This window comes from Megalobrama amblycephala, linkage group LG3, assembly GCF_018812025.1.
Source record: "Megalobrama amblycephala isolate DHTTF-2021 linkage group LG3, ASM1881202v1, whole genome shotgun sequence".
Taxonomy (NCBI): Eukaryota; Metazoa; Chordata; class Actinopteri; order Cypriniformes; family Xenocyprididae; genus Megalobrama; species Megalobrama amblycephala.
In genome coordinates, this window is record NC_063046.1 from 39476899 (window position 1) to 39503467 (window position 26569).

Consider the following 26569-nt stretch of genomic DNA (forward strand, 5'->3'; position numbering starts at 1 on the left):
GGAGGGGTATGGTCCCAAAGAACGGTCATGGGTCCCAGGAATGATATACTTGATCCAAGTCTACTCGAAGAATTCCATGCCAGTCATCCCAACAGACCAGCTCCGCGTGGCAGAGGCCGACCACCACTACGTCGGGGTCCGCGGCCCTCAGGAGTAGCCCGTGGAGGGGGGGTAATGTCACAGACATGCCAGGCTCCATAGTCACCCAATCACAGCGCACTCCCTCACCAGAGTACTAATCATCCACACCTGTCATGCATCAGCACCATCATCACAGGCACAACAAAAGACACAGCAGCACACACAGTCACTGTCCGGTCTCGTTAACTCATACTACCTGTTATGCTTACCTCAAGGACTCCTCTGACGATTACTTACCTGTCTCCAGTGTAATGAATCTTTAGTGATATTACAAGTATTTAATCAATTCATGGGTGAAATATATGAATATAATAAATCATAAAGCCTTATAATTAATTATAATACAAATATCAACCCAAGAGGGAATTATGCACATATATTGTGAATTAATTACAACAAAGTATAATCAATTACAGTTCTGATTAGTTCTAGTTTAATAGTTGTTTAGAGAAACTATCCTAGTTTGTCCAGCAAACCATTACTTTCCTCACAGAATATTATAAAAAAGAATGTTATTCTCTGGCCATGAGAATAAGTTCCTATTATAGCATCAAAGCGTAAAGCAGTGTTGCCTTAACACTCTGAGGTCTAAAAACGCGCCGGCGCGTTTTGCAGTTTTTTTTTCACATTGCAGCAAAACAGACTTAAAATACTCCGTCATTTTTTATCATAGAGACATAAGTAATATATCAAATGAAACTATAGAATGTCTTCTTTTTTTTGTGTACACTCACAATCAAAATAAAACTTTGTGCTTTTTAAAAATAAATAAAATATACAGGGTGTGCTGTCCTGCCATCTCCGTCTCTGCAAACATCATTCTAAAAGGTCACTAAAAGTAACTAAAATAGACGGCTTATACATGCTACATGGACATGAGAGATATGTCTTTGCAAAGCTTTAAGTGTCTACTTTTAAACGAAACAAATAAATTCTAAAAAAAATATTCTCCCTTTATGTAATCAGTATAAAAGTAAAGAGAGGTACTGTTTCTCCTGTCTTACCTAATTATCTTTAATGTGTGCCCGCCCACGCGCAGAGCGCTCTATTCATAAGATAATGTGCTGAGGCGATGTATGCAAACTGTAAACGCCCCTAACAGCGTCTTAAAAAGCATCAAGTTTCATCAGATTCATTCGCTTTCCTGCGCGTTTGGAAGATGGCACGCTACTCAGGTGAGCAGCCTCTTCAGATGGTCCTGGACAGTGAGGAAGAGTTCACTTTTTCCTCGGAAGAAGAACACGACTCTGACGATGAACGTCTGTATTTTGAAGAGCGACTTGATCCAGCTGAAGATACAGTTTCTGATGAGTAAGTGATTTAGTTTTACTTAAATTATTTGACGTGTTTTTCTATATAAGCGTACATATATATTTGCCTTATATTTACATCTAGGCCTATCTATATAACTTTATCTCATAAAAATGCTTATAAATAGAATGCTTTTCTGTTGATATACTTAAATTATTTGACGTGTTTTTTTATATAAGCATACATATATATTTGCCTTATATTTACATCTATCTATATAACTTTATCTCATAAAAATGCTTATAAATAGAATGCTTTTCTGTTGATATTCGACTTGTTATTAATATGCATAGATACGTTGGATACACGCGTTAGATCGATTAACTGCATGCAGTTGAATAGCATATTATGATAGACGTGAATGTGCTAAAATATGCTTGGTTGTGAAATGCGCGAACGTGTTGCTATTCACTAAATGTGCTAACTGATATAGCAGACTGTAACGTTTACACATTCGCACACTTTGTCCGGTAATGGCCAATTGACAGACATATACAGCATGCTTGTATACCTGTTAATTTCCTGTCAGTTATGCATAGCTAATGGTATGAGAGTAGTATCTTATATGCTAATAATAACAGTTTTTTTTGTTTCGTTTTAGAAATGTGGATCCATCACTCTCGCATTCACCTGCAATTCTCACTAAGAGGGCACGCAGCAACACAGGCGATAATGAGAAAGAGTAAGTACACGTTTACCCACTATATGTGCAAACTGATATAGCAGACTGTAACGTTTACACATTCGCACACTTTGTCCGGTAATGGCCAGTTGACAGACATATACAGCATGCTTGTATACCTGTTAACCTGTTAAATACTTGTAATTGTTAATTGTACACCTCTAATTCCCACAAAGAGGGCACCCAGCAACACAGGCGGAAATGAGAAAGAGTAAGTACATGTTCACCCACTATATGGTAGGCCTATGTACACTACCGTTCAATAGTTTGAAATCGGTATGATTTTTCATGTTTTTAAAATAAGTTTCGTCTGCTCACCAAGGCTACATTTATTTAATTAAAAATACAGTAAAAACAGTAATATTGTGAAATATTATTCCAATTTAAAATAACTGTGTACTATTTAGTCTACAGTGTCACATGATCCTTCAGAAATCATTCTAATATGAGGATTTGCTACTCAAGAGACATTTATTGTTTACAATTGTTCAGAAATGTTTCTTGAGCTGCAAATCATCATATTAGAATGATTTCTGAAGGATCATGTGACACTGAAGACTGGAGTAATGATGGTGAATATTCAGCTTTGACATCACAAGAATAAATGACTTTGTGAAATATATTTAAATAGTACACAGTTATTTTAAATTGGAATAATATTTCACAATATTCCTGTTTTTACTGTATTTTTAATTAAATAAATGTAGCCTTGGTGAGCAGACGAAACGTATTTTAAAAACATTAAAAATCTTAGTGATCACAAACTTTTGAATGGTAGTGTATGTATATATGTGTCTGTATGGCTTTCTTTCTTATGCGTGCACAATATATTAGCATTAGTGCTTGGTAATGTTAATATATACAATAATAAACATTAAATTAGTATTAGTTATTGATGATGCAAATAGTATAGCTCCTTGTGTAATAACCATCTCACTGTTTTTTTTTTCTCCAGCTATAGCCCTAATGAGAGTGCTCCAAAACCCCTTGCAAAAAAGGCCAAGAAAAACATTCAGACAAGCAACAGGCATTCAGCTCTGTCATGGAAAACAGATAATGACACTGACATGGTTCCACAGACTCTGAGATTCCTACCTGCACGGGAACCTGGACCACAGCTGCGTCCTGCTGATGAACACACTCCTAAGAGTCTCTTCAAAATGTTCAAAATGCAAGGAATAATGCCACCGCTGGTCGTCGGAACTGCATGCTTTGCAAAGTACAGCTTGGTAAAAGGCAAGACACACCTTGGAAATGCCAGGCATGTGACATTTACTTGTGTCTTCAGTTGAAAAGCAACTGTTTTCAAAAATGGCACACAGATGTGTGACTGTTCAGATTCTCTGTTCACCACCTCTCACTGACCATTGGGCTGCAAAGATTATCTATATGTGATCAAGCAGGTTATGTATAGGGTGTAAAAGTGGGCTTTTTTTATAAACCTTACCTTTATTTGCCTGTATACACAAAATGTGCCTTTGACCCTAGTTTATATGTGGATTATATTGTTAACTTTATTTTAAATAAAAAAGAAAAAAAACAATGATATGTCTTGTCTTTGCATTTTCTTAGTTGACTCAGTCACATTCCTGACTGAATGGCTCATTATGCGGCTCATTAGGGGCAGGGTCTTAATCTCCCCAGGTGTAAATCACTTCATTATTCATGAAGAGTCACACCTCTTCGCATATGGCCTACCTAAACAAAAAGTGTCTTAGAAATTTAAAATCAATACAATGTTTTATGTGTCAGAGTAGGGAGGATCATTTCCACATCATTTTGAAGCAAAAACTCTACACTAAAATATACAATTCTCAAAAGTCTTGTGAAAAAACATTTAGTATGCATTTTGAGGTATTGTTTCAGTTACTTTTTTTTTTGTTTTTTTCAATAACCACGCATAAACATTATTCCTTTAAAAACACAAACATGTACATACATGTTCCTCACATATTATGGTAGCCTAGTTTGTGCTGAATACAGTGTAATGACACTTTTGTCATTAATATGTTTATAATCAACTGATAAAAGCACAAATGTCAGAGCATGTCAAAACTTCTCCAGGGCCCAAAATCAGCCTCAGACTCCAGAGGGTTAACCTTTGAGAGCCAGCAAGGAAACTCAGAACACAAATCTTAAAGAAGTTAATACTTGCATATAGGTTTGGGTGCTGTAGTTTTAGAGTTTCAGAGCGCTTGGTTTGGTAATTGTTCCTTCTTCAGGAGGGTGTCCTCCGGAGGGTTTTTCAAACGAGGTTTAAACTGAAGAGTAAAATAACCGGAAAAGAAAGAAGAGAGAGAGTCCATCTCCTAGGTGATGGCGGATGACTAAAGTTTGACAAAAGCAAAGCTTGTGCCAAGAAGATGGTCGTCCTGGGGAAGAATAGCGCATGATGGAAGCGCGGTCGCCTGAGACGTCCGGGAGAGACGTGCATGAGAGGGTGATGGACAATTCAGAGACAAAGGAAAAATTGCGTGTTATTGTCTTTTATGGAAAAACAAGCCAACACGCCTCCTTGGGTGAAACAGCCAATAGATGCGAGTGCAATCCTGGCGGGCAAACTTTTCTTTGTCTCCATTTATGACTTCATTTGCATGAATTATGAAGTGTCAGATCAGAGTGTATTTTCTCCAAAGTACCATTAAAACTAGAGCAATGCATTTTACAGTAATGTGACATACATTGTCGAATAAGGCATAAAGAGAGCTTTACAACGAAACCAAATTTGTCAGGTGGCAAAAGCATAAAAGGGAAGATACAGTTTTACAAACAGGGAAGATACGGTATACTCGAATCTCATAGTTTAGGATGACACTAACACACTACGGTAATAGCTTATATACTAGGGCTACATATATGCAATTTAAAATACAACGGCGGGTGCACTTAGGCACAGTCATATTTGTGCATACAATCTTCATGCGGGTTTGTGTGTGTGTGTGTGTGTGTGTGTGTGTGTGTGTGTGTGTGTGTGTGTGTGTGTATTGGGATTTGGCTGGAATGCCACCACATGGCTTGCAGTAATTCGATCAGAGTTGACCACGCTCGTTTGAAGTCGCAAGCAAGATGTTCAGGAATCTATCGAAACAGCCATAAAACGTGTCCGGTGAGCTGTTAGTGTCCGCCAGGCCGGAGCCAATGCGAGATTTACAAACAAAAGTTCAATGGGTTAAGGATTAAACACAGTTTATGGTGGGCCTGCTAAATTTTTGATCCTGTGCAGACCTTACACCAGCATTCTCCTCATCTCCTAGTGTTCTCCTCGTCTCCCGTGAGTGTCTCTGAGTCTGGTCTGCTCCTCGTCTGCCTGCCATCCATGATCCCTGGGAAAAACAAGACAAGTATCAGTTCTACGATCACCCCTGCCACGAAATATACCTGCCTTCACTTACCTGCACTCTGCCCGCTATCTTTGGTTGTTCAATAAACACTGTTTGTATTCTACCTGTGTCTCCTTCCCCTTCTGTATGTAACAGTACGGGAGCTCTAGACCAGTGGTTCTCAAACTTTTTTGGGCTAACGCCCCCCTATCCATTATCCAGGTCCTTTACCGCCCCCCAATCACCATTAGCCTACATCATGAATCCATTTTCCAAACCGTGTTTTTGTCTTATCCTGAATCCCTATGACACACCTATAATAAGAGTTTATATTAGGGCTGGGCGATATATATCACATGCGATTGTCATGCGCATTTCGTCAGTAAAGCCGGTTCCCTGATTGCCGCTAAATCGCCATCACCTGCTTTCAAATGGAGCGGCATTTAATAGACAGAGCCGTAGTTCACTGATAAGCTACGCAATATCGCGTTCATTATCGAAGGCGATTCATCTGGGAACCGGCTTTACTGACGAAATGCGCGTGACAATTGCATGCGATATATCGCCCAGCCCTAGTTTATATTTTATATTTATATTGGGACTATTAGACTGGTTCGAGTCGGCACTGCTGCGGAGTACAGTACCTGCAGTACCAAGACGCCTGCAATTTTGGTTATTTACCGCTAGAGCTCCAAAAGTTACAGACTGCAGCTTTCATAATTAAAAAGCATGTCACTGAAAGCCAAATAACAGATTTGATTTGACTGAACAGTGGCAGGCAGCCGGGACAAGCTGGAGCTGGAACCGGAACCTCCGAAATCTGATCCGGCACCTCATTTGGGGGATTCCCTCTCTCATATAACACCAAAAGTGGTCCATGCCAGGTTTTGTGTTTTCCAACACATAAGCAACATATAAAGCAGTGGCTGTAAAACAATTTTTTAAAAGAACAACCTTTTTTTTTTTAAATTGACGCGACCAAACCAAGTCAAGTCAAGCATAAGAATACTAAAATATATAATATACATATACAGAACAAGAATAAAAACTTGTAAGTAGCTATAAACAAGCCTGGTGTTCTCAAGCAGCCTCTCGTTCGGCGCAAATTCAAATGTTTCCATATCAGCAATGTATTTGGATGCTGAACTTTTATTTATTGTGTCAAATAGGATTTGTACTTCACTCCCGTTTCAATATCAACGAAGAAAATCATCCTCTTCAAATCAGAAAAAATGTGTTTGGCAGGACCAGTTTCAGCGGTGGTCACGCTGAACGGCACAGATAGGATACTACAGAGTATGTAAAATGAGCAGTGTAATTTTTTATATGTTTGGCTGATGGTATTTTATTTTGATAATGAACAGGCTGCGATGTCAAGTTTGCAACGAATATGTTGAGTGCGCACGCGAGGCGCCGGCGCGATCACTTCGTCTGTTTCCTTATACCAGCAGAAACAACTTAAATACTCCGTAATTTACAGATATGAGTAAGACATTATTCAATACTGCGAAGTTTACTTTTATACACTCACACTAAAAACAGAACATTGTGCTTTTGCAAAATAAAGAAAACAGGATGCGCTTTTTGCCATCTCGGTTTCCTTTCCTTGAACTTGTTTGTGGAGCGCCTCGCCTCACAAAAATGAATCAAACTCAGCAGTATATAGGCTACTATTGGGCACAGTTTTTTCTTTCGCTTTGTTAATCAATTAAGTCAAATATATTTTGTTTATTTATTCATTTTAGACTATGTTTTTTTGAAAATGCCAACCTATTTTTTAAGTCTCGTGACACAGGGTTTGAAAACCTGTGATATAAAGAATACAATTATATAATTACATAAATTATAGACATATAAATTTCGATGACGATGTTTTCTGAAACTTAAGCATGCAAGTCGCATGTTTTGCATTATGAAGGGAACATGTGACTACAGAGAGAGCTATTTGTGTTGTTGGATATCGTTTTATTGAAATGCTGTGAGGAGACGCAGAAGAACTGATGAAATACTGGTTAAACAAGTGTGTGCCCATACACTGGCAGTCTCCACATGAACGCGCTCGCGCACAAAATAACTACAAGTTTAAACATCTGATTTCTATGTCGAGGGCTGTTTGTCAGGCCTAATACATAATGCCAAGGTGTTTTACACACAAATGGTCACTACACACCATGAGTATGCCAATGGTTTCCATCACCTTAACGCGCATTTGAACTAACGCAAAACTCAAGATAATCTGCGTCTGCCTATTGAATTTCTTTGATAATTCTGGGCAGTAAAAATGACCATAGGCTGCTATACGGTCATTTCAGCACTAATGTGTGCACTTAGGATTTATTACGCATTTAGGAGAGTATTGCAAGAAGCTGCTTACATTAATCTTACTTTGGAAAAAAATAAAATAAATACAATCATGATTTTTCATAAAAAATTATGTTATAATTATAGGCTTAAATACCTTGGTATCAGCTTAATGTTATCAATTAATTCAATTCAAATTTATTTGGTTTGTCATGATTAATTTGTGTCCATAATAAGTAAAATAAAAAAAATAAAAAAAAAATCTTCTAACAAGAATAAACACATAGGCTATGAACAATTATTAAATTATGAATGTATTATTAATTATTTTTAACTAGCCTATCTTGAAATTATCCAAGCAGCGTTTTGCGCTCAGATGTGACGGCGAAATTACCTAAATGTGATTACAGAATATATTTCAATTAATTATCCATCAAATTGTCATTTTCTCTTTACAGTCTTGCGAGTTAACAATAATGCCCAGTAAATTACTTTGTGAACAAAGAAAACATTTTGGCATTAGGCATTAAAAATGTAAAAGTTTTACCGTACAAATAGAATTTAGTTTCATTCATTTTAAAATTCGTCACCAGATTGAATGGGAACATGATTTATTGAAAATATTTGAAAATATAAGTGGTTCTTAAGTCAATACTTTTTTAATGGCTTGTCAACTTTCCATTCCTCCGCTGCGTGGTTCTAGTCAGCGCTGGATTCTAGCCACCACCGGATTGTTGTCAGCGCGAAACACATTTTTGTGCACGTGAATTCATGTCAGTGCTTGAGTGCTGGTCTATGACTGGAAAAATAATCGTTGCAAAAGAAACGATACATAGCCTAGCTTACATGTTGCGTGAAACTGGCAGATTTTAGAATGTTGTAGGCAATTCTTTTGCAAGTAATTACACGTTTAATCTTGTCTTGCCTGGATCTCTGGTGTAAACTTGTGAACGCCCCCCAAGAACACCTGAACGCCCCCCTTTTAAAAATTTTGCTTCCAACGCCCCCCGTTGTTCTCTGAACGCCCCCGTTGAGAAACACTACTCTAAATGGACTGCTCTACTGGACATACACGTAAATATTACACCATAGCGTTTCACGAGAGAGCGGCCTCTTTTTACTTCAATTGGACCGAAGTAATCTACTCCAATGTTGGTGAATGGAGGTAGATCTACAGTTAACCTTTCTGAAGGTAAGTCAGCCATCTGTTGCTCACCCAATTTCCCTTTTTGTCGCCTGCAAAAGACACAACTAGAAAGGACTTTCCTAGCAGCAGCGTTGGCATGGGTGATCCAGTACTTTCTTCTTAATGTGGAAAGAATATGGTTTCTTCCACCATGGCCAGTCTCTTCATGGATGTGCTTAACCCTCTGGGGTCTGAGGATTTTTGGGGCCCTGGAGAAGTTTTGACATGCCCTGACATTTGTGCTTTTTTCAGTTGTTCATAAACATATAAATGACAAATATGTCATTACACTGTATTCAGCACAAACTAGGCCACAATAATATGTGAGGAATATGTATGTACATGTTTGTGTTTTTGAAGGAATAACGTTTATGCGTGGTTATTAAAAAAACAAAAAACTTAAGTCACTGAAATAAAGCCAAAAATTATATATTAACCCTCAGGGGTCTGAAGATTTTTGGGACCCTGGAGAAGTTTTGACATGCCCTGACATTTGTGCTTTTTTCAGTTGTTCATAAACATATTACTGGAAAAAGTGTCATTACACTGTATTCAGCACAAACTAGGCTACAATAATATGTGAGGAACACATATGTACATGTTTGTGTTTTTGAAGGAATAACGTTTATGCGTGGTTATTGAAAAAACAAAAAACTTAAGTCACTGAAATAAAGCCAAAAAATATATATTAAATCTTTGTTCACAAGACTTCTGGGTATTTGAGGTTGTAGACTAGAGTTTTTGCTTCAAAATGAGGTAAAAATTATGCTGCCTGCTTGTTCATATAAAACAATAGAGAGATTTAAATTTTCTAAAACATCTTTGGTCAAGAAACACAGTATGCGTGGAGGCGTGAATCCTCATGTATAATGGGTGATTCTCACCTGAGAAGACAAAAGAATCACATAATAATGACCTGAAATGACTTGCATATTAATGAGGCCTTTCAGTCAGGTAGGCTGTGAAAAAACCCTTTGTGATCATGATTCAAATCGCATCATGGTGTAAATCAAACATACAGAAAAAACAGCAATACTGTGAAATATTATTACAATTTAAATGCAATTTAAAATAAAATAAAATAAAATAAAATACAATACAATAGTATTCTATTATATTCTTTAAAATATAATGTATTTCTGTGATGCAAAGTGTCTGAACAATTATGTTACCTCTATGGCATTTCATATAGGCTTTTAGCTTAAAAGCATGCACATTTGGAGAAATATTGATGGATTCTCATATGTTTGTCAATTTTCTATACAGAAGAGTAATATTTATTCAGGATTTATTGTCATTACTATGAGTGCTGGATACTGTTTTTTCAATTCATTCTTGCAGCCGGAGGGCGCTCTGTACACCTTTAGTCCACAAATGCCTGAGCACTAAAGAAGAATATGCAATCCAGGAACTAACCGAACTAACAGAGGACAGAGATCGCTAACTATGGCTATTCAAAACACTTTTCAAGACAATAAATACATGATTGAGACGATGAATGCATGCATTGCCTCAGTATTTGCCTCTGAATAGCGCTGGCTCTGTGGGCGTGGCCGCATTAGCGGATAATGAGCTGAATTACGGACTTCTGACATAGCTCTCTTTTCATACAGATTACATAAACACAGAATTTTTGTTTTTGATTTGACTTACACGATTTAAAACCTGACATTTCAACGTTTTTTTAGACATAAGTCTAATTTTTTTGTGATTAGTATTCACTAAGTTACAGTTCATTTTCTGAGAACTATCAGATTGGAGTTCGTTCAGAGGGAGAGGAGAGATCACGCATCATGTTAGTTTTCTTTATTTTACAAAAAGCACAACATTTTGTTTTTACTCTGAGTGTACACAAATAAAAGAAGATATTCCACAGATTAAAATGGTGTATAGCTCTTAATTGTATGTGCAAAATTGACGGAGTATTTTGAGTCTCTTTCACACTGGTTAGAAAAAAAACCCGAGGGAGTTAAGGATAAGCTTGGAAATATGTTGTTCTTTGGACAAGATTACAGGATGTTTTACCTCTTCCGGCATTGCAATCTTGCATAACCGACTGCCAACTCTCAACAGTCCATCTTCCAGAATGGGGTTTATCTTATAAATAGCACTATTCTATATTTTCCAGATTCCAATGCAGCAATTTCCACGCTGAACTTTTCTCGCTGGCAGAATTGGATGATAGCTCTTTCTGCATCCAAGAGGTCATCCGTAGACAAACATTGTCCTCCTAATGAAGCTTTAACTTTGTGTATTTTCCGCTCCACTTCGTTCAGATCATCTGATGTTTCAATAGCCTGCTTTCTTTGGCAGCTTAATTCCATTAAGATGTTCTTTAACTTTAGAAGCCATGCTACTGCTGTTTTGAGTCGCTTCCACTCAGAAAAGTATGTGATTTGTTTATGAGTGGCATTATTGACATCCTTTACATTTACAACATTTGTTGTGAGCTCCTTTTTGATTTCTGGATCATCGTCAGAAATACTTGTCTCAATGTTGTGGTTCAACCACTCTTCTTCCGGTTTCCAAAGAAACTGTGGACCATTTAACCAACTCTTGTTAGCTATGAGCTTCTGTGCAGTAATTCCTCTGGACACATCATCTGCTGGATTCTGAGAAGTATGGATGTACTTCCATTGTGTCACATCTGAAGTAGCTCTAATAATAGAGAGCCTATTTGCCACAAAGGTAAGAAACCTTTTGTTCTCATTCATTATGTTTTATTAACGTAGTTCAGGAGGAACAAGTCAAATAAGCTACCCAATCATTACGTCATCTTAATGATTACGTCATCTCAACCAGCTGTCAACAATCTGTAATCAACGTATCTACCCAGTCGGCATGAGTTCAGGCCTGTATATAATCACAGTCAAAACTCACCCAAGGATCCTCGACAGTTTCCAGCAGTTGGTCCCGCCCTAAGTTCCCAACATGTCCGAAGTCGCGTCCGAAGAAGAATCTTTCATCCTCGAGGAATCTTTGCCACAATCCTCTGGCCTTAGGAACAATTTTTCTCCAATCCAACGGCATTATTTTGGGGGGGGCGTCAGCCCAAACAAACTGGTCCCTGCATGCCAAAACGCCGAGGCCTGTCACCACGTCCGAATCATCCGCGATCTCCTTCTGTGTATTTCCCTACTCCGGCCCATTCAATCATTACTGTCATAGAGAAATGGACAATAAGGCAGCCGAGCACCAAGCTCGAGTCTCGGGCAATGCCGCCTCTTCCCGCGAAGGAACGGGCCTTCTTCCAGCGCCAGGTTGCCGCAGCAGGCCTTCAGTAAGCCCGGAGCCGCGCCACAGCGCAGATCCAGTTCCCAGCCAGCTCACACTCTCCACCCCATCGGCTCAACCCCACAAGAAGCACAGTTTAAAATCCTTCTCGTCTTAACTGAATTTTCACAGTCATTCCATCTGGATCAATGTTGATCGGGGGAACTGTTTCTGTGACTTGCTGTTCTAAATTACTGTGCCGCTTCCTTGTGGTTAAACACGCAAACACATTCAGTTCGCACGCAGAATCACTATGAAACTCAGAACTTACTGTCATCGCTGTCCTGCGATTTATCAACAAATCGCTTGGAAACTTAAAGTAATAGTATGCATTTCTGTAACTTCAACCCACAGCTTCAGCACAGACTGGTAGGCCAAATTCTTAAAATCGTTCTTTTGCTGATGCATTCAAATAAATTTTACAGTTCCTATTCATCTGTATGTTCATCTATATTTAGAACTAGCAGAAATTTGTAAGTAACGTAATGAACCATAGACGAATAACCAGTGAATAAACTTATGTTGTATGTTCCTATGCAGTTTGATAAAGCATGGAATTTGATTTGAGTAATTTGAGTACCAGGTCTGGATAAGTATGTGAAAATAGAACTAAAAATAATGAATAAATAAATAAATTTATAAATAAATTTAATTAAATAAAATCATACAAGCAGCATATTCATGGTAAATTTAGCGCTTGTTGAACACAATTGAAAAAATCCAAGTTGCACATTATTATGCAAAGCTCTCTTTTTACAAGTGTAGCATATGCACACGTATCAGGATAATCAATAAACTTTGGAGTTTTCAGAATGCTTTTAACCTGATGAGCTGTGTTTATAAATCACTAAATCGGCTCCGACCGGCTGTGACTTTCGGCAGGTTTGTGGACCCGTGAGGGTAAACAGAAAACTCCAACTTCCTCACTTTGGTGACTTCAAAAGGAGCACCCCCCCCCCCAGAGACTGACCAGATCCACATTCCAACACCCACTCACACAGGCACACACAAAAACACACACACAGACACATACAGAAACACACAAACATACATTTTTGACTGTATATGTAAAATACAACTATGCTGAAATATATCCATCATGTATTTCGAGCGTATGCATGTTTTCTAGTGTTTAAATGAGTGTATTTGTGCTAGTGTTAGTTGTAATAAGGGAATTTTGTCTGTAAACCATAACTTCTTGCATATGCCTTTCTGATCTATCGAGTTTGATCTCGTTTTAAAGCTCCGGACTCGAGCTATTCACTGAGATATGTCACATAGCTGACAAATGCATTTTTCTATGTGTTTAATGATACTGTGAAGAAAGCACTCTATCTCGAAATCCGATCTGATAGTCATTAAGTATGCAAATTCATCTAGGAGACCAAACAAAGGAACTTTGCCCGCCAAATAGTGCTGCGCATCTATTGGCCGCTACAATTCAGGAGGTGTGTTAGCTTGGGTTTCCATAAAAACAACGACACACACCTTCTCCTTTGTCTCCCGATTGTCTCACGAGCACCTCGTGCACGTCTTTCCTGGACGCCACCGGTGACCACGCGCTGCCATCGCGCTCATCTTCGGGACCACTTCTTTGGACTCTCTCTCTCTCTCTTCGGTTAAGTTACTTAAGTTTAAACCTCTTTTGAAAACCCCGCTGGAGAAACCCTCTCGGAAAGGACCAACCAAGCCAAGCGCATTGAAACTGCTACTCACGGACTTGAACCAATAAGCAAGTATTATCATTTATCTGAAATTTGTCTAAACTGATTTCTGTGCTGGCTCTCTCAAAAAGGTTTAACTGTGTAATTTGCCATTCTTTGATCATCTTTCTTTCATTTCTTTCTTTCATTCTGTCTTTTCTTCATTTTCACTCTTGTGTATATATATGTGTATACTTCTGTATATATTTTAGACGTATAATCTCTGTAGTCGTAGCTGCATATATTAAACACTTAATTCATGCTCGATTGTTCTGTTTGTTCTTTCAACTGAAGACCAAGTCACTTTAACGTTTTTTCGATCGCTTTATGCTTTGATGCTATAATAGCAAGTTATTTTCATGGCCAGAGAATAACTCCGTTCATAATATTCTATGAGAAGCAACGGTTTGCTGGACGAACTGGTAGTTTCTCTAAATAATTATTGAACCTGAACTAATCATATATGTAATTAATTATAATTAAATGATGTGCATAATCCCGCAGGCCGCTTTTTCATCTTGCATCTCCTCTCTCTTGCTTCTTCGATTCATGCACTAGAAGACAGGCATCAGGCCACAGCAGCAGCGGGCCTGGGCTGGGCCCCAGATTCCCCACTCTCCTCCTCCCTCCGCTTAGCCACACACTGCAGTTTCCCAGGTGCCACACCACATATAGCGATGCTCGCCCCTCTTGGCGAATGCCTTCCCTCCTAGCGTGAGGATGCCTGAGGCTAGCGTGAGGCTGCCTCCGCTAGCGGCGCAGGCCCAGATGCCTTATTTTACTCCCCAGTTTCCCTCTTTTCTACACTTCTTGTTCCTCCCCAGGCTCCAGGGACTGACCCAAGCGTGAGGCTGCCTCCGCTAGTGGGCGCAGGTCCAGATGCCTATTTTACTCCCAGCTTCCCTCTTTTCTACACTTCTTGTTCCTCCCCAGGCTCCAGGGACTGACCCAAGCGTGAGACTGCCTCCGCTAGTGGTGCATGCCCAGATGCCTTATTCTCTTCCCCAGCTTCCCTCTTTTCTATCCTCCTCGTTTCTCCCTAGGTTCCAGGGGCCAGCTCAAGCATGAGGCTGCCTCCACAAGCAGCCTTGGTCCCAGCCATTTCTGCAGCCTGCCTTTCCTGATTTTCTCTTCTCAACATTACTTTATTTATATCATGTAAACAGCATTAAGAACCTCCAAGCTCCCAGCAAACTACTTTTCCAGTCATTCGTTCCCCATAGGAGCAGCAACCACAGCTGCTCAATAAGGCCTTTCCCATCATCAGATTCAAACACTTGGCCACTGGTCATAAGAAGCTTTTAAAAACTACATCAAACTGTTTCCACATTAAAGAAGCCTAACAAACGCTTATCAGCTAGGTTTTCAGCTCCAGCTCATTTTCTCACACATACCCACAAGCCATATCGAACTCAACTAATACCATCATTCCAATAAAATGGGAATGATCTCATTGCCAGTGCAGCGATGTCGCCTCGGCTCCTGCAGATCAGTTCTTTTGGCTAATTTCTCCACTGCCACAGCAGTGATGTCCCCTCGGCTCCCGCAGATCAGTTCTTCTGGCTAATTTCTCCACTGCCGCAGCAGTGATGTCCCCTCGGCTCCCGCAGATCAGTTCTTCTGGCTAATTTCTCCACTGCCACAGCAGTGATGCCCCCTCGGCTCCCACAGATCAGTTCTTCTGGCTAATTTCTCCACTGCCACAGCAGTGATGTACCCTCGGTTCCTGTAGATCAGTTCTTCTGGCTAATTTCTCCACTGCCACAGCAGTGATGTCCCCTCGGCTCCCGCAGATCAGTTCTTCTGGCTAATTTCTCCACTGCCGCAGCAGTGATGTCGCCTCGGCTCCCACAGGGGCTCAGTTTCTGTGGCTTTTTCTCTCCACTGCCGCAGCAGTGATGTTGCCTCCGTTCCCACAGGAGCCCAGCTCTGCCTAAACTCACCCTCATCCAGTGTTGCAAGAAATCTCCCGGTCTTCAAACTAACCCTCTAGACAGATGATTCAAACCACCCAGTCAAATCAGCCAAACTTCAATCTGACACCATGAGTACTGAGCTCCCATAAGAACCTCAGAAACAGTATAAATTTTCTATTCTTGTTCAACTATGGCTGGGCTTACCCGTCCGATCGCTGCGAGTATTGAACTCCCGTCGGACGGCGCGAGAGCCCTCCCAGTCGAAAATAGCTAAACATTTTGCGTTTACGCCAGCAGGGGCTTACCCGTCCAATCGCAGCGAGTATTGAACTCCCGTCGGACGTCGCTAGAGCGCTTACCAATCTAAAATAATTAAACATTTACCTCACTCACAGCAGGTGCTTACCGGTCTGATTGCAGTGAGTATTGAACTCCCGACGGATGCCATGAGAGCCTCCCAATCTAAAATAACTAACGCTAACCTCACTGCCAGCGGGGGCTTACCCGTCTGATTGCTGCGAGTATTGAACTCCCGTCGGACGCCATGAGAGCCTCCCAATCTAAAATAACTAACGCTAACCTCACTGCCAATGGGGCCTTACCCGTCCGATTGCTGTGAGTATTGAACTCCCGTCGGACGCCATGAGAGCCTCCCAATCTAAAATAACTAACGTTAACCTCACTGCCAGCGAGGGCTTACCCGTCTGATTGCTGCGAGCATTGAACTCCCGTCGGACGCCGCAAGAGCCCTTACCAAACATTAACCCCTCTGCCAGCGGGGGGCTTACTCGTCCGATCGCAGCGAGTATTGAACTCCCGTCGGACGCCGCTAGAACCCTCCCAATCTAAGATAACTAAACATTCACCCCATGCCAACAGTGGCTTACCAGTCCGATCGCAGTGAGTATTGAACACCGCACGAGCCACCAATCTAACACTACTAAACGTCCTCCCCACTGTCAGCGGGGGCTTACCCGTCTGATCGCAGTGAGTATTGAACTCCCGTCGGACACCGCAAGAGCCCCAATCTAAAATTACTAAACGTTCTCCCCACCGTCAGCAGGGGCTTACCCGTCCGATCGCAGTGAGTAATGAACTCCCGTTGGACGCCGCAAGAGCCCCCAATCTAAAATTACTAAACGTCCTCCTCACCGTCAGCGGGGGTTTACCCGTCCGATTGCAGTGAGTATTGAAGTCCCGTCGGATGCCGTAAGAGCCCCCAATCTAAAATTTCTAAACGTCCACCCACCGCCAGCAGGGGTTAACCGTCCGATCGCAGTGAGTATTGAACTCCCGTCGGATACCATTCCTTTTCAATGTTCTGGCCAGTGGGATTTTTCCCATCCGATTGCTGTGAGTATTGAACTCCCGTCGGATGCTGCAGGCGCCACCAGCCAAAATATTTAAACCTTATCTTAGTTTACCGGTTCGAAGAGGTTTATATTCATTGGTTCGCTGTGAGTATTGAACTCCCGTCAGACTCTGTGTTCGGGCCGATTACCGAGCTCGGAGCCCTCTCCCCGGACAGCACGCCAAATAAGTTTACCAATTTATGTACCTGACTTATTTGTAAGTGTGAACTCCTGAATTTATATATTTTCAGGACAGAAATATATAAATATATTGCGCCACAATATCGACTAGGCAGAACAATTCTCCCGACAACTATAGATAAATTCACAAATAACCTGCCTGATCTGTCTCAACTGCTCATCGTACCTAAACACACAAATGATCTCGAGAAAATGACTAGCAACATGTGCACCATTTTCACTAGTACATTAGATACTGTTGCACCGATGAGATTAAAAAAGGTTAGAGAGAAAAATACTGTACCTTGGTACAACAGTATTACTCGCTCTATCAAAAAAGAAACTCGCAATCTAGAATGCAAATGGAGACAAACTCGTTTAGAAGTCTTCAGAATCGCGTGGAAAGACAGCTCGTCCCGTTATAGAAAGACTCTAAAAGCAGCCAGGGCCGACCATCTCCGCAAACTCATAGAAAATAACCAAAACAATCCACGGTTCTTGTTTAGTACAGTGGCTAGATTAACAAATAAACAGACATCACCAGAACAAAACATTTCATTACAATTAGTAGTGATGACTTTATGAATTTCTTTACTGAGAAAATTGAAAGTATCAGAAAAACAATTGTAAATGAACAACCTTTAACAGATTTTTATGATTCAGCCTCAATTATCGCCCCTCAAGAACAGTTGCAGTGCTTTACAACTATAGGACAGGAAGAGCTAAATAAACTTATCACTGCGTCTAAACCAACAACATGTTTATTAGATCCAATACCCACTAAACTACCAAAGGAATTGTTACCTGTAGCAGAAGAGCCTCTTCTCAATATTATTAACTCGTCTTTATCTCTAGGTCACGTCCCACGACCGTTCAAGCTAGCAGTTATTAAGCTTCTCATTAAGAAACCACAATTAGATCCAAACGTATTAGCAAATTACAGACCCATCTCAAATCTTCCATTTATGTCTAAAATACTAGAAAAAGTGGTGTCGGTCCAATTATGCTCCTTCTTGCAAAAAAACGCTATCCATGAAAAATTTCAGTCAGGATTCAGATCTCATCATAGCACAGAAACTGCGCTCGTTAAAATTACAAACGACTTACTTCTAGCTTCTGACCAAGGCTATGTCTCAATACTAGTGTTACTTGATCTCAGTGCTGCGTTCGACACTATAGATCATAAAATACTCCTAGATCGACTACAAAATTATACTGGTATTCAGGGACAGGCATTACGGTGGTTTAGGTCGTACCTATCAGACCGTCACAATTTTGTCTATCTAAACGGGGAAAAATCTAAGATAACGATAGTAAATTACGGAGTGCCGCAAGGATCAGTGTTAGGCCCTCTGCTATTTTCAATATACATGCTGCCACTCGGCAATATTATAAGAAAACATGGAATTAGTTTCCACTGCTATGCCGATGATACTCAGTTATATATTTCAACACAACCAGATGAAATCTCTAAATTATCCAATCTGACAGAATGTATTAAAGAAGTAAAACATTGGATGACTAGTAATTTTCTTCTATTAAATTCAGATAAGACTGAAGCATTACTTATTGGACCAAAAACCTGTACACAGAATTTCTCAGACTACAATCTACATTTAGAAGGATGTACTGTTACTCCATCCTCGACAGTTAAAGACCTGGATGTTATATTAGACAGCAACTTGTCCTTTGAAAATCATATTTCATATGTTACAAAAACAGCCTTCTTCCACCTCAGAAACATTGCTAAGATACGGAATATGTTATCTATTTCTGATGCAGAAAAGTTAGTTCATGCTTTCATGACGTCTCGACTAGATTACTGTAATGCATTATTAGCTGGTTGTCCTGCTTCCTCAATAAACAAGCTACAATTAGTACAAAATGCAGCTGCTAGAGTTCTTACCAGGTCAAGAAAATATGATCATATAACACCAATTTTATCATCTCTACACTGGTTACCCATTAAGTTCCGTATCGATTATAAAGTATTGCTAATGACCTATAAGGCTCTAAATGGTTTAGCTCCTGTGTACTTAACTGATCTTCTACCGCCCTACAATCCTTCACGCTCTTTAAGATCACAAAACTCTGGACTTCTGGTTGTACCTAGGATAGCTAAGTCCACTAAAGGAGGGAGAGCGTTTGCACATTTGGCTCCGAAACTCTGGAATAGCCTTCCTGATAATGTCCGGGGCTCAGACTCGCTCACCCAGTTTAAATCTAGATTAAAGACGCATCTCTTTTTGCCAAGCATTCACATAATGCATCTCATATCAGATCAATTGCACATGACTATCTTTGCTTAATGTTATGAACAGCTGCTACGCTAATTATTCTCCATTTGCTTTTCTGTTTTGCCTCGGGACACCCGTCCCGAGGTGACTAGAGATGACTTCAGCTTCAGTTTGGATCCAGTCTCTTAAGAAGACCTCAGATGACCAACACCTATGAAGAGACGGTGCCAACTCCTGTGAGGACTTCAGAAGACGCAATCATCTGGATCAACATGCACATTACACAATTTCTATATATCCTAATCATTGTTAATGTAATTCATTTTTCAGGAGCTCATTGCTTCTACGTTCAGTTAAACTGCTAACAGTGATTGTAAATTAATTGCCTAAATTATTATATTATTTGCTAACTGCATTCTTTAAATTGTGATGTTGACATGCATTCTCTGTAAAGCTGCTTTGAAATGATATCCCTCTATGGCATGACTTTTTATTTTGGGGGGGAAAAATATGTTACCCCATTTTTTGGGAGCTTGGGGGTCCCTGATAATATATCCAATCATAAAATGTGTTCCCCCCCCCCCCACCCCTGAACAAAATATTGGTTCGTTGCCTCAGGGCAACAATGTGCTACGAGGGTACTAAAACAGCAAGGTTTTCTATATAAGTGGAATAAGGAAAACATGTAATATATTCATTAGAACATGTTTTATTTTGACAAACATCAATAACAAATGGTTCCAACCAATAAAAAAAAAAAAAACAATGAACAATCAAATAAACAAACTACTACTAATTACAACACCAAATGTTTCTGACATTTCATATAAACATATTGTAACACTTATATATTAACCAACATCCGAATGACTATGTGTGTATGTGTGTGTGAATGTGTGTTTGTGTGGTTTTTTGGATATTGTTTGAATCAGAGCTTCTCTTTTTGACAAAGCATACTCTGATTTCCTATTCTGTGTGAAACCTCAGAAAACAGTTGCTGGTGGATGTAAAACAGAGGTGAACATCACATTTCCGGCACTTGGCTTTTGGTGTACCTGTGCACCCTGGTACCTTGCATCTCCCCTTCTTTTCAGCCATAATCATCCAGTGGGCTGTGGCATCCAGGCGCACATCAGGGACTGGAAATGGAGCAGCGGGTCCTTTTCTCCTCTTTTCCTCATACTCACCAGCAATTGTGGAACAGGGGCGACCTTTCTTGCGCTCCAGGCTCTTTCCACTTTTGCATAGGGCTTCAGCAATGTAGGATTTGAAGGTATACAGCTTCATATGTTCATTCTTTCTCATGCCAGTACCTTCACAATCTCTTCGGTAGAGCAGCCATGTGGTCACGATGATCATATCCAGAAGGTGGAACACCAGCCGGTGGTACCACTTCTCTGATCTGATTTTGATCCTATACAGTGCAAGCAGTGAGTCAAGAAGATCCACCCCACCCATATTCTTGTTGTATTCTTTCACCACAGCAGGGCAGGGGACTTTGGTGATCATCTTTTGCTTGCGATCCCACCTGTCAACCTCGGTGACTGGGTGGGCTCCAGTGTAATCACTGAGAAGGGTCACTGAGCGATTATCGTACCACTTTACAGCATACAAGGTGGTTTCTCTCACCATGGCCATCTTCTGTTCAAAAGATCCACGTCCTGCTCTTTTCAGCTCAGCATCGCACATCAAGTTGACACCTGGTAGTCTGTTGCCACGAACAGTACCAGTGCAGTGAATTCCCTGCTGAGCCAGTGTAAGCACAAGAGGGACACTCGTAAACCAGTTGTCGAAAAAAACCTTGTAGTTCTTATGCTTGGGTATAGGCTGGGCCAGGCAGAGGACAACGTTGCCACTTGCTCCCACATCTGCTAGCTCAGGGGGTTGTACAACTCTCCCTGTGTAGATTTCCAAGTTGTACGGGACACCATCAGAGCCAGCCAAGACCAGAATCTTGTAGCCCCATTTCTTTGGTTTTGATGGCAGATATTGCTTTAGTCTGTTTCTTCCCTTGAATGGGACCATCTGCTCATCAACAGCCAGCTTCTCACTTATTGGGATTGATGTCAGTTTTGAGGTTAGATGAGTAACCAGTGGTCGGATCTTGTGGAGTGGATCATTATTATCCTCGTGTCTCTCTTCATTGTTATTGAAGTGCAGGTGTTTTTTGATGGCCTCCCATCTATTCAGTGTCATGGTGTCAGCTACTTGGGATACTCTGCAGTCTTTGTTCCAAAACATGCGGGTGCCTGGTAAACCAAACAATGACATGTACACCCCAATCCCCAGGAACTGCTCCAATTCTTTTATGGTGAAGTTAAGCGGCTTGTTTGCATCACATTGTATCGCATACAGATTTTACTGCTCTACAATAACTTCCAGAATGTCTTCAGAGAAAAACTGCTTGAAGTACTGGAGGGGGGACATGATATCATCAGATCTTGGAAGCAGGTCCTGCCATTCTGGGCAAGCATTGAAGTGTGCATTGTGAGGTGTTCTCCATCGGGGTAGGCGTGGAACATCAACCTCTTCTACATCATCTTCATCTTCATCCTCAGACTCTGTGTCATTGTCAAGAGACAGGCATTCTCCTAAAAAAGACAGCAGGAAGCATGTTTGTCATATACCCTTCATCATACAATGACATGCATGCAAACAAACACACACACGTACGCACACACACACATGATACTTTGCTGACTGACCTGACTAACCTGATTCAGGGATCCAGTCTTCATGACTCTCCTCAACCTCACTGTCCTCATTTTCACTCTCCTCAAGCTCACTGTCCTCACTGTCAGAAGGAATGACCCTAACTGCTCGATCATGTTCCTTCCGCCCGTAAAATTGTCTTGTGTCCATTTCCTGTAAGTATCAGTAGATAGTAAAAACATTGATCATGAAAAATGCATATCTTAATGCTGACTGTTCAATGTAATTTGTACACATTATGTGTACTGTTAATAAAGAAGAGAGATAAAGTTTGCCAGAAAACACTACTCATTTAGCCAGATTATGAGATGATAGGCACCATCATCTCTGTGGCAACATAATAATTATAATAATAACAACAACAATAATAATAATAATAATAATAATAATAATAATAATAATAATAACATAAATTGCACATATATGATGCATTCACAGAGCTTCCCAGGAGGACTTGAATGCACCATGTGGTCCTAATTTTGCATCCGATCACATCTCCCCAATTTAGCATATTGCCCGAAAAAAAAGTGGTCTAACTGCACAGTGTTGCCCTGAGGCAACAAACAAAAAAAACACAGTTTTAGTATATAAATAAAATCAAAATGTGTCTTTAAACAATCAAACATTCTTCTTTACATACTGATGCACATACATATATTTTTTTATATAAAGTTATTTAATTTTAAACATGTTAAAAAGTGAAATTGAACTTACCAATTGGTGGCACTGTGTCCCATGCGACTTTGCTTCCGGAAAGGACTGCCCCACCCCCCAAACAAAAGGCTACAACCACTTTAGTCCCTTATTTGATTGGACAGACATGTCAGGTGATATTATACATTTTTTTTTAATTAAAAAAAATTAAAGGGGCAGTGTGAGGTCCAAAAAGGTAGTTTGTTGCCTGAGGGCAACACCATGCCATAGAGGGATATGTATTGTGAAAAGCGCTATACAAATAAATGTGAATTGAATTGAATTGAATTGCTATCAGTCCAGAAACATGATTCTTTCAAATCCAGCTGAAGTTCTGTTCTGAGCATTTTATCAATGCGAACAGCTAGAGTAGCAGCAGTTAGCTCTAGACGAGGAATGGTGATTGGCTTAAGGGGTGTCACTCTGGATTTGCCCAGCAGAAAGGAGACATGAACGGTGTTATGACTGTTCTGTAATCTAAGGTATGTAACAGAGCCATATCCCTTTTCACTGGCATCTGAGAAATGGTGTAATTGAGCTTCAACAGGTTGTCCAAAACCATGTGGCTTTAAACATCGGTCAACTGTAAAAGCACTCAGGTGATCCAGATCAGTTACCCATTTGATCCATTGTTTATCAAGGATTGGAGGAATCTGATCATCCCAGCTATAATTTGTCCTGGCTAATTCCTGTAGAAGGAGTTTGACAGGTAACATCAGCGGTGATAGGTATCCTAGAGGATCATAGACTGAGCTAACTACTGACAAAATCCCACGTTTACTGTGCATTCGTTCTTTACAGACAGTCTTGAAATTGAATGTGTCTGTCTGCACACACCATTGGAGTCCTAGAGCCCTTTCCACCAGCAGTTGATCCCTGTCCAAGTTTAGCTCAATGATATTCTTAGATCTGTCTTGCTCTGGAATGGATTACAGAAATTCACGGCTATTGCTGACCCACTGTGTCAGATGGAAGCCACCTTTGTGACAAAGAGCCGCTAGATCTCTGGCCAACTGAATTGTTTCCTTCTCTGATGGAAGGCTCTTCAGGCAATCATCCATATAGAAATTCTTGTAGACAGTATTCATTACCTCGAAATTAAAACTGTGCTGATTGTCTTCTGCAGTCTTTCTTAGAGCAAAGCATGCACAGCTTGGTGACGAAACTGCTATAAATTAATTAACTGTCATTCTGAGTTCAATGACATCTTGTGTTACATCGCCATTGGTCCACCACAAGAACCGAAGGAAGTCTTTATCTTCTTCAGTCACCCTAACTTGATAAAACATTGCCTTAACATCTGTCATGAACGCAATTGGCTCCTGTCTAAACCTAAGAAGAACTCCAATCAACGAGCTAGTAAGATTAGGACCTTGTAGTAACTGACTGTTCAAAGAAGTTCCCTTGAATTCCGCTCCACAGTCAAATACAATACGCAACTTGCCCTTACAGGGGTGGTACACTCCATGATGGGGAATGTACCAAACCTTACCATCATTTTGTTCAAGTTGCGGCTTTGGCACCTCTTCAGCATAGCCCTGGTCGACCATATTATTGATAAAGTCTGTGTACTCCTGCTGAAATTTTTTATTCTTTTCAAATTTTTTCCTTATTCCAAGGAGGCGCTGTTTGGCAATGCAGAGATCGTTAGGCATAGTAACATCCTTGCTCTTAAAAGGCAGTTTCAAGCTGTAATGTCCATCCTTGAAGTTTACAGACTCTTCCATAATTTGCATGAACTTCACATCTTCTCTAGACATTTCTTCCTTGTCTTCAGATGTGATTTCATTGAAATCGTGCAGATATTGCTTCTCCAATAGCAATTCCAACCTTTTTTACATCAATTCTGTTCACTGCAGCAGTATGGCATTTATTTTGACAACTGCCAATGGAACCATTTATAACCCACCCCAATAGGGTACGAATGGCATAAGGTCTGTCCCCGTGACTATTCACAACTTCCCAGGGCTCAAGTAACCTAGAGGCATTGGTACCAATCAATAACTCTACGTCTGCTTGAAGGTGTGGAATATGAACAGCATCTATGTATGGCCACTCAGCTAAATCCTCCTTTTTGATAATGTTAGCTGGGCCCACGGGCATCTTATTTTGTGTGTAGACTTCTGGAAGCTTATAAAACTCCTTTCCAGTGAGGCCTGAAATCTCTAAATTATTGACAACATAGCTTGAAACAGTTGACTTAGGGCTCATTGTAAGTAATGAGATCTTTGTCTTTCGTCCATTTAGATTCAACCTTCTCATCAAACTCTCAGAGCAAAATGTAGAAATACTACCTGTATCCTAAAAAGCATAAGTCTGGACGACTTTGTTGCTCATTGTTGACTTAACTTGTACTGGAAGAATAGGAAGGATGCCACTGTTATTCCCGGCCCCTGTATGATTACATGCCTGTGATAACACAAGTGTGTTGTTTACTGTTGGTACAGCTGGTACCATCTGATGATCACCATTTGTGTTAACAGCTTTATCCACTTAATCTTTGAAGTGTATGTGCATTACACTGGGATGCTTTTGGTAGCATGTCTTGCAATTTAAGCACCTTGCACACTCCTGGCTTTGATGCCCAATGTGTAGGCAACCAAAGCAAATAGCTTTCTCCTTTAGAAAGTTCACCTTCTCCCGGTGTCTTGTCTTCTCAAACTGTTTACACTGTGTGTTCCGTCCAAACCAGACGGAACACACAACAGAGCTTCGTCATGGACATCTTCAGCACACATTCGGTGAGTCCCATGAATCTAATGCCCCTAAACAGACCGTACTGAGTGCCGAAATTGGTCAACATATTAATCGATGGCACAAACAGGGAGCGAGACCCAAAGGCACTCGAGACATCAGATTGTCACGAGTATCACATATTAATGCATCCTCTACCCCAAACACTAGCTCCCTACCACCGCCAATACATCTGGAGAACAGATTTGAAGTGTTAATGAATGTGGGTGAGGAATCTCCAGACATGATAAATGTGGGTATGAAATCCACAAACATGATCGGACACAGATCAAATCAGCCAGCAGCTAACACCGATGCTAACTGCCGCTCAAGTTCGAGCAGTCAGCGGCACTCAGCTCCTAGAGCAGCCGAGCCCAGGACTCTGATAGTGGGTGACTCTATTATCAGAAACATTAGCAGCAGGGATACAACTACATGCTGCCTTCCACAAGCAACAGTTTCTGATGTAAACAGGGAACTTAAGAGCATTCTGATGAAATATAAGACTGCAAATCGACTAATCATCCATGTGGGGAAGAATGATATTCGGAAGGAGCAGTCAGAACTCCTTAAAAGGGATTTCAATGAACTTTTTGAAATGCTTAGAAGACTAAAAGTTCAGTCGTTCATCAGTGGACCACTCCCAGCAAGAGGAACAAATAGATTTACACGGTTGCTTGGGCTTAACACATGGCTGCAAAAAACCTGCAACTTAAAGGGACTGAATTTCATCGACAACTTCAATCTGTTCTGGAGTCAGAGACAACTGTTCACTCATGATGGCCTGCACCCAAACAAACTGGGTTCAAGAGTGCTAAAGGACAATATC

General features: G+C 40.5%; 1 protein-coding gene across 1 annotated transcript; it reads right to left on the minus strand.

Annotated features, from left to right (window-relative positions):
- Positions 1-20120: 20120 nt before the first annotated feature.
- On the minus strand, positions 20121-26264 carry LOC125263990 (piggyBac transposable element-derived protein 2-like). The gene is made up of 2 exons (XM_048183253.1): positions 22317-26264; positions 20121-22193 (listed from the first exon to the last, which is right to left on the minus strand). Exon 2 carries the CDS (start codon positions 21871-21873, stop codon positions 20569-20571), a length of 1305 nt encoding a protein of 434 aa, XP_048039210.1. The 5' UTR covers positions 21874-22193; positions 22317-26264; the 3' UTR covers positions 20121-20568.
- Between the last annotated feature and the right edge of the window lie 305 nt (positions 26265-26569).

Bases quoted from the DNA above. Each gene is read 5' to 3' on its own strand.
- LOC125263990 (XM_048183253.1), bottom strand. From the start codon at position 21,873: ATGTCATTGTTTGGTTTACCAGGCACCCGCATGTTTTGGAACAAAGAC.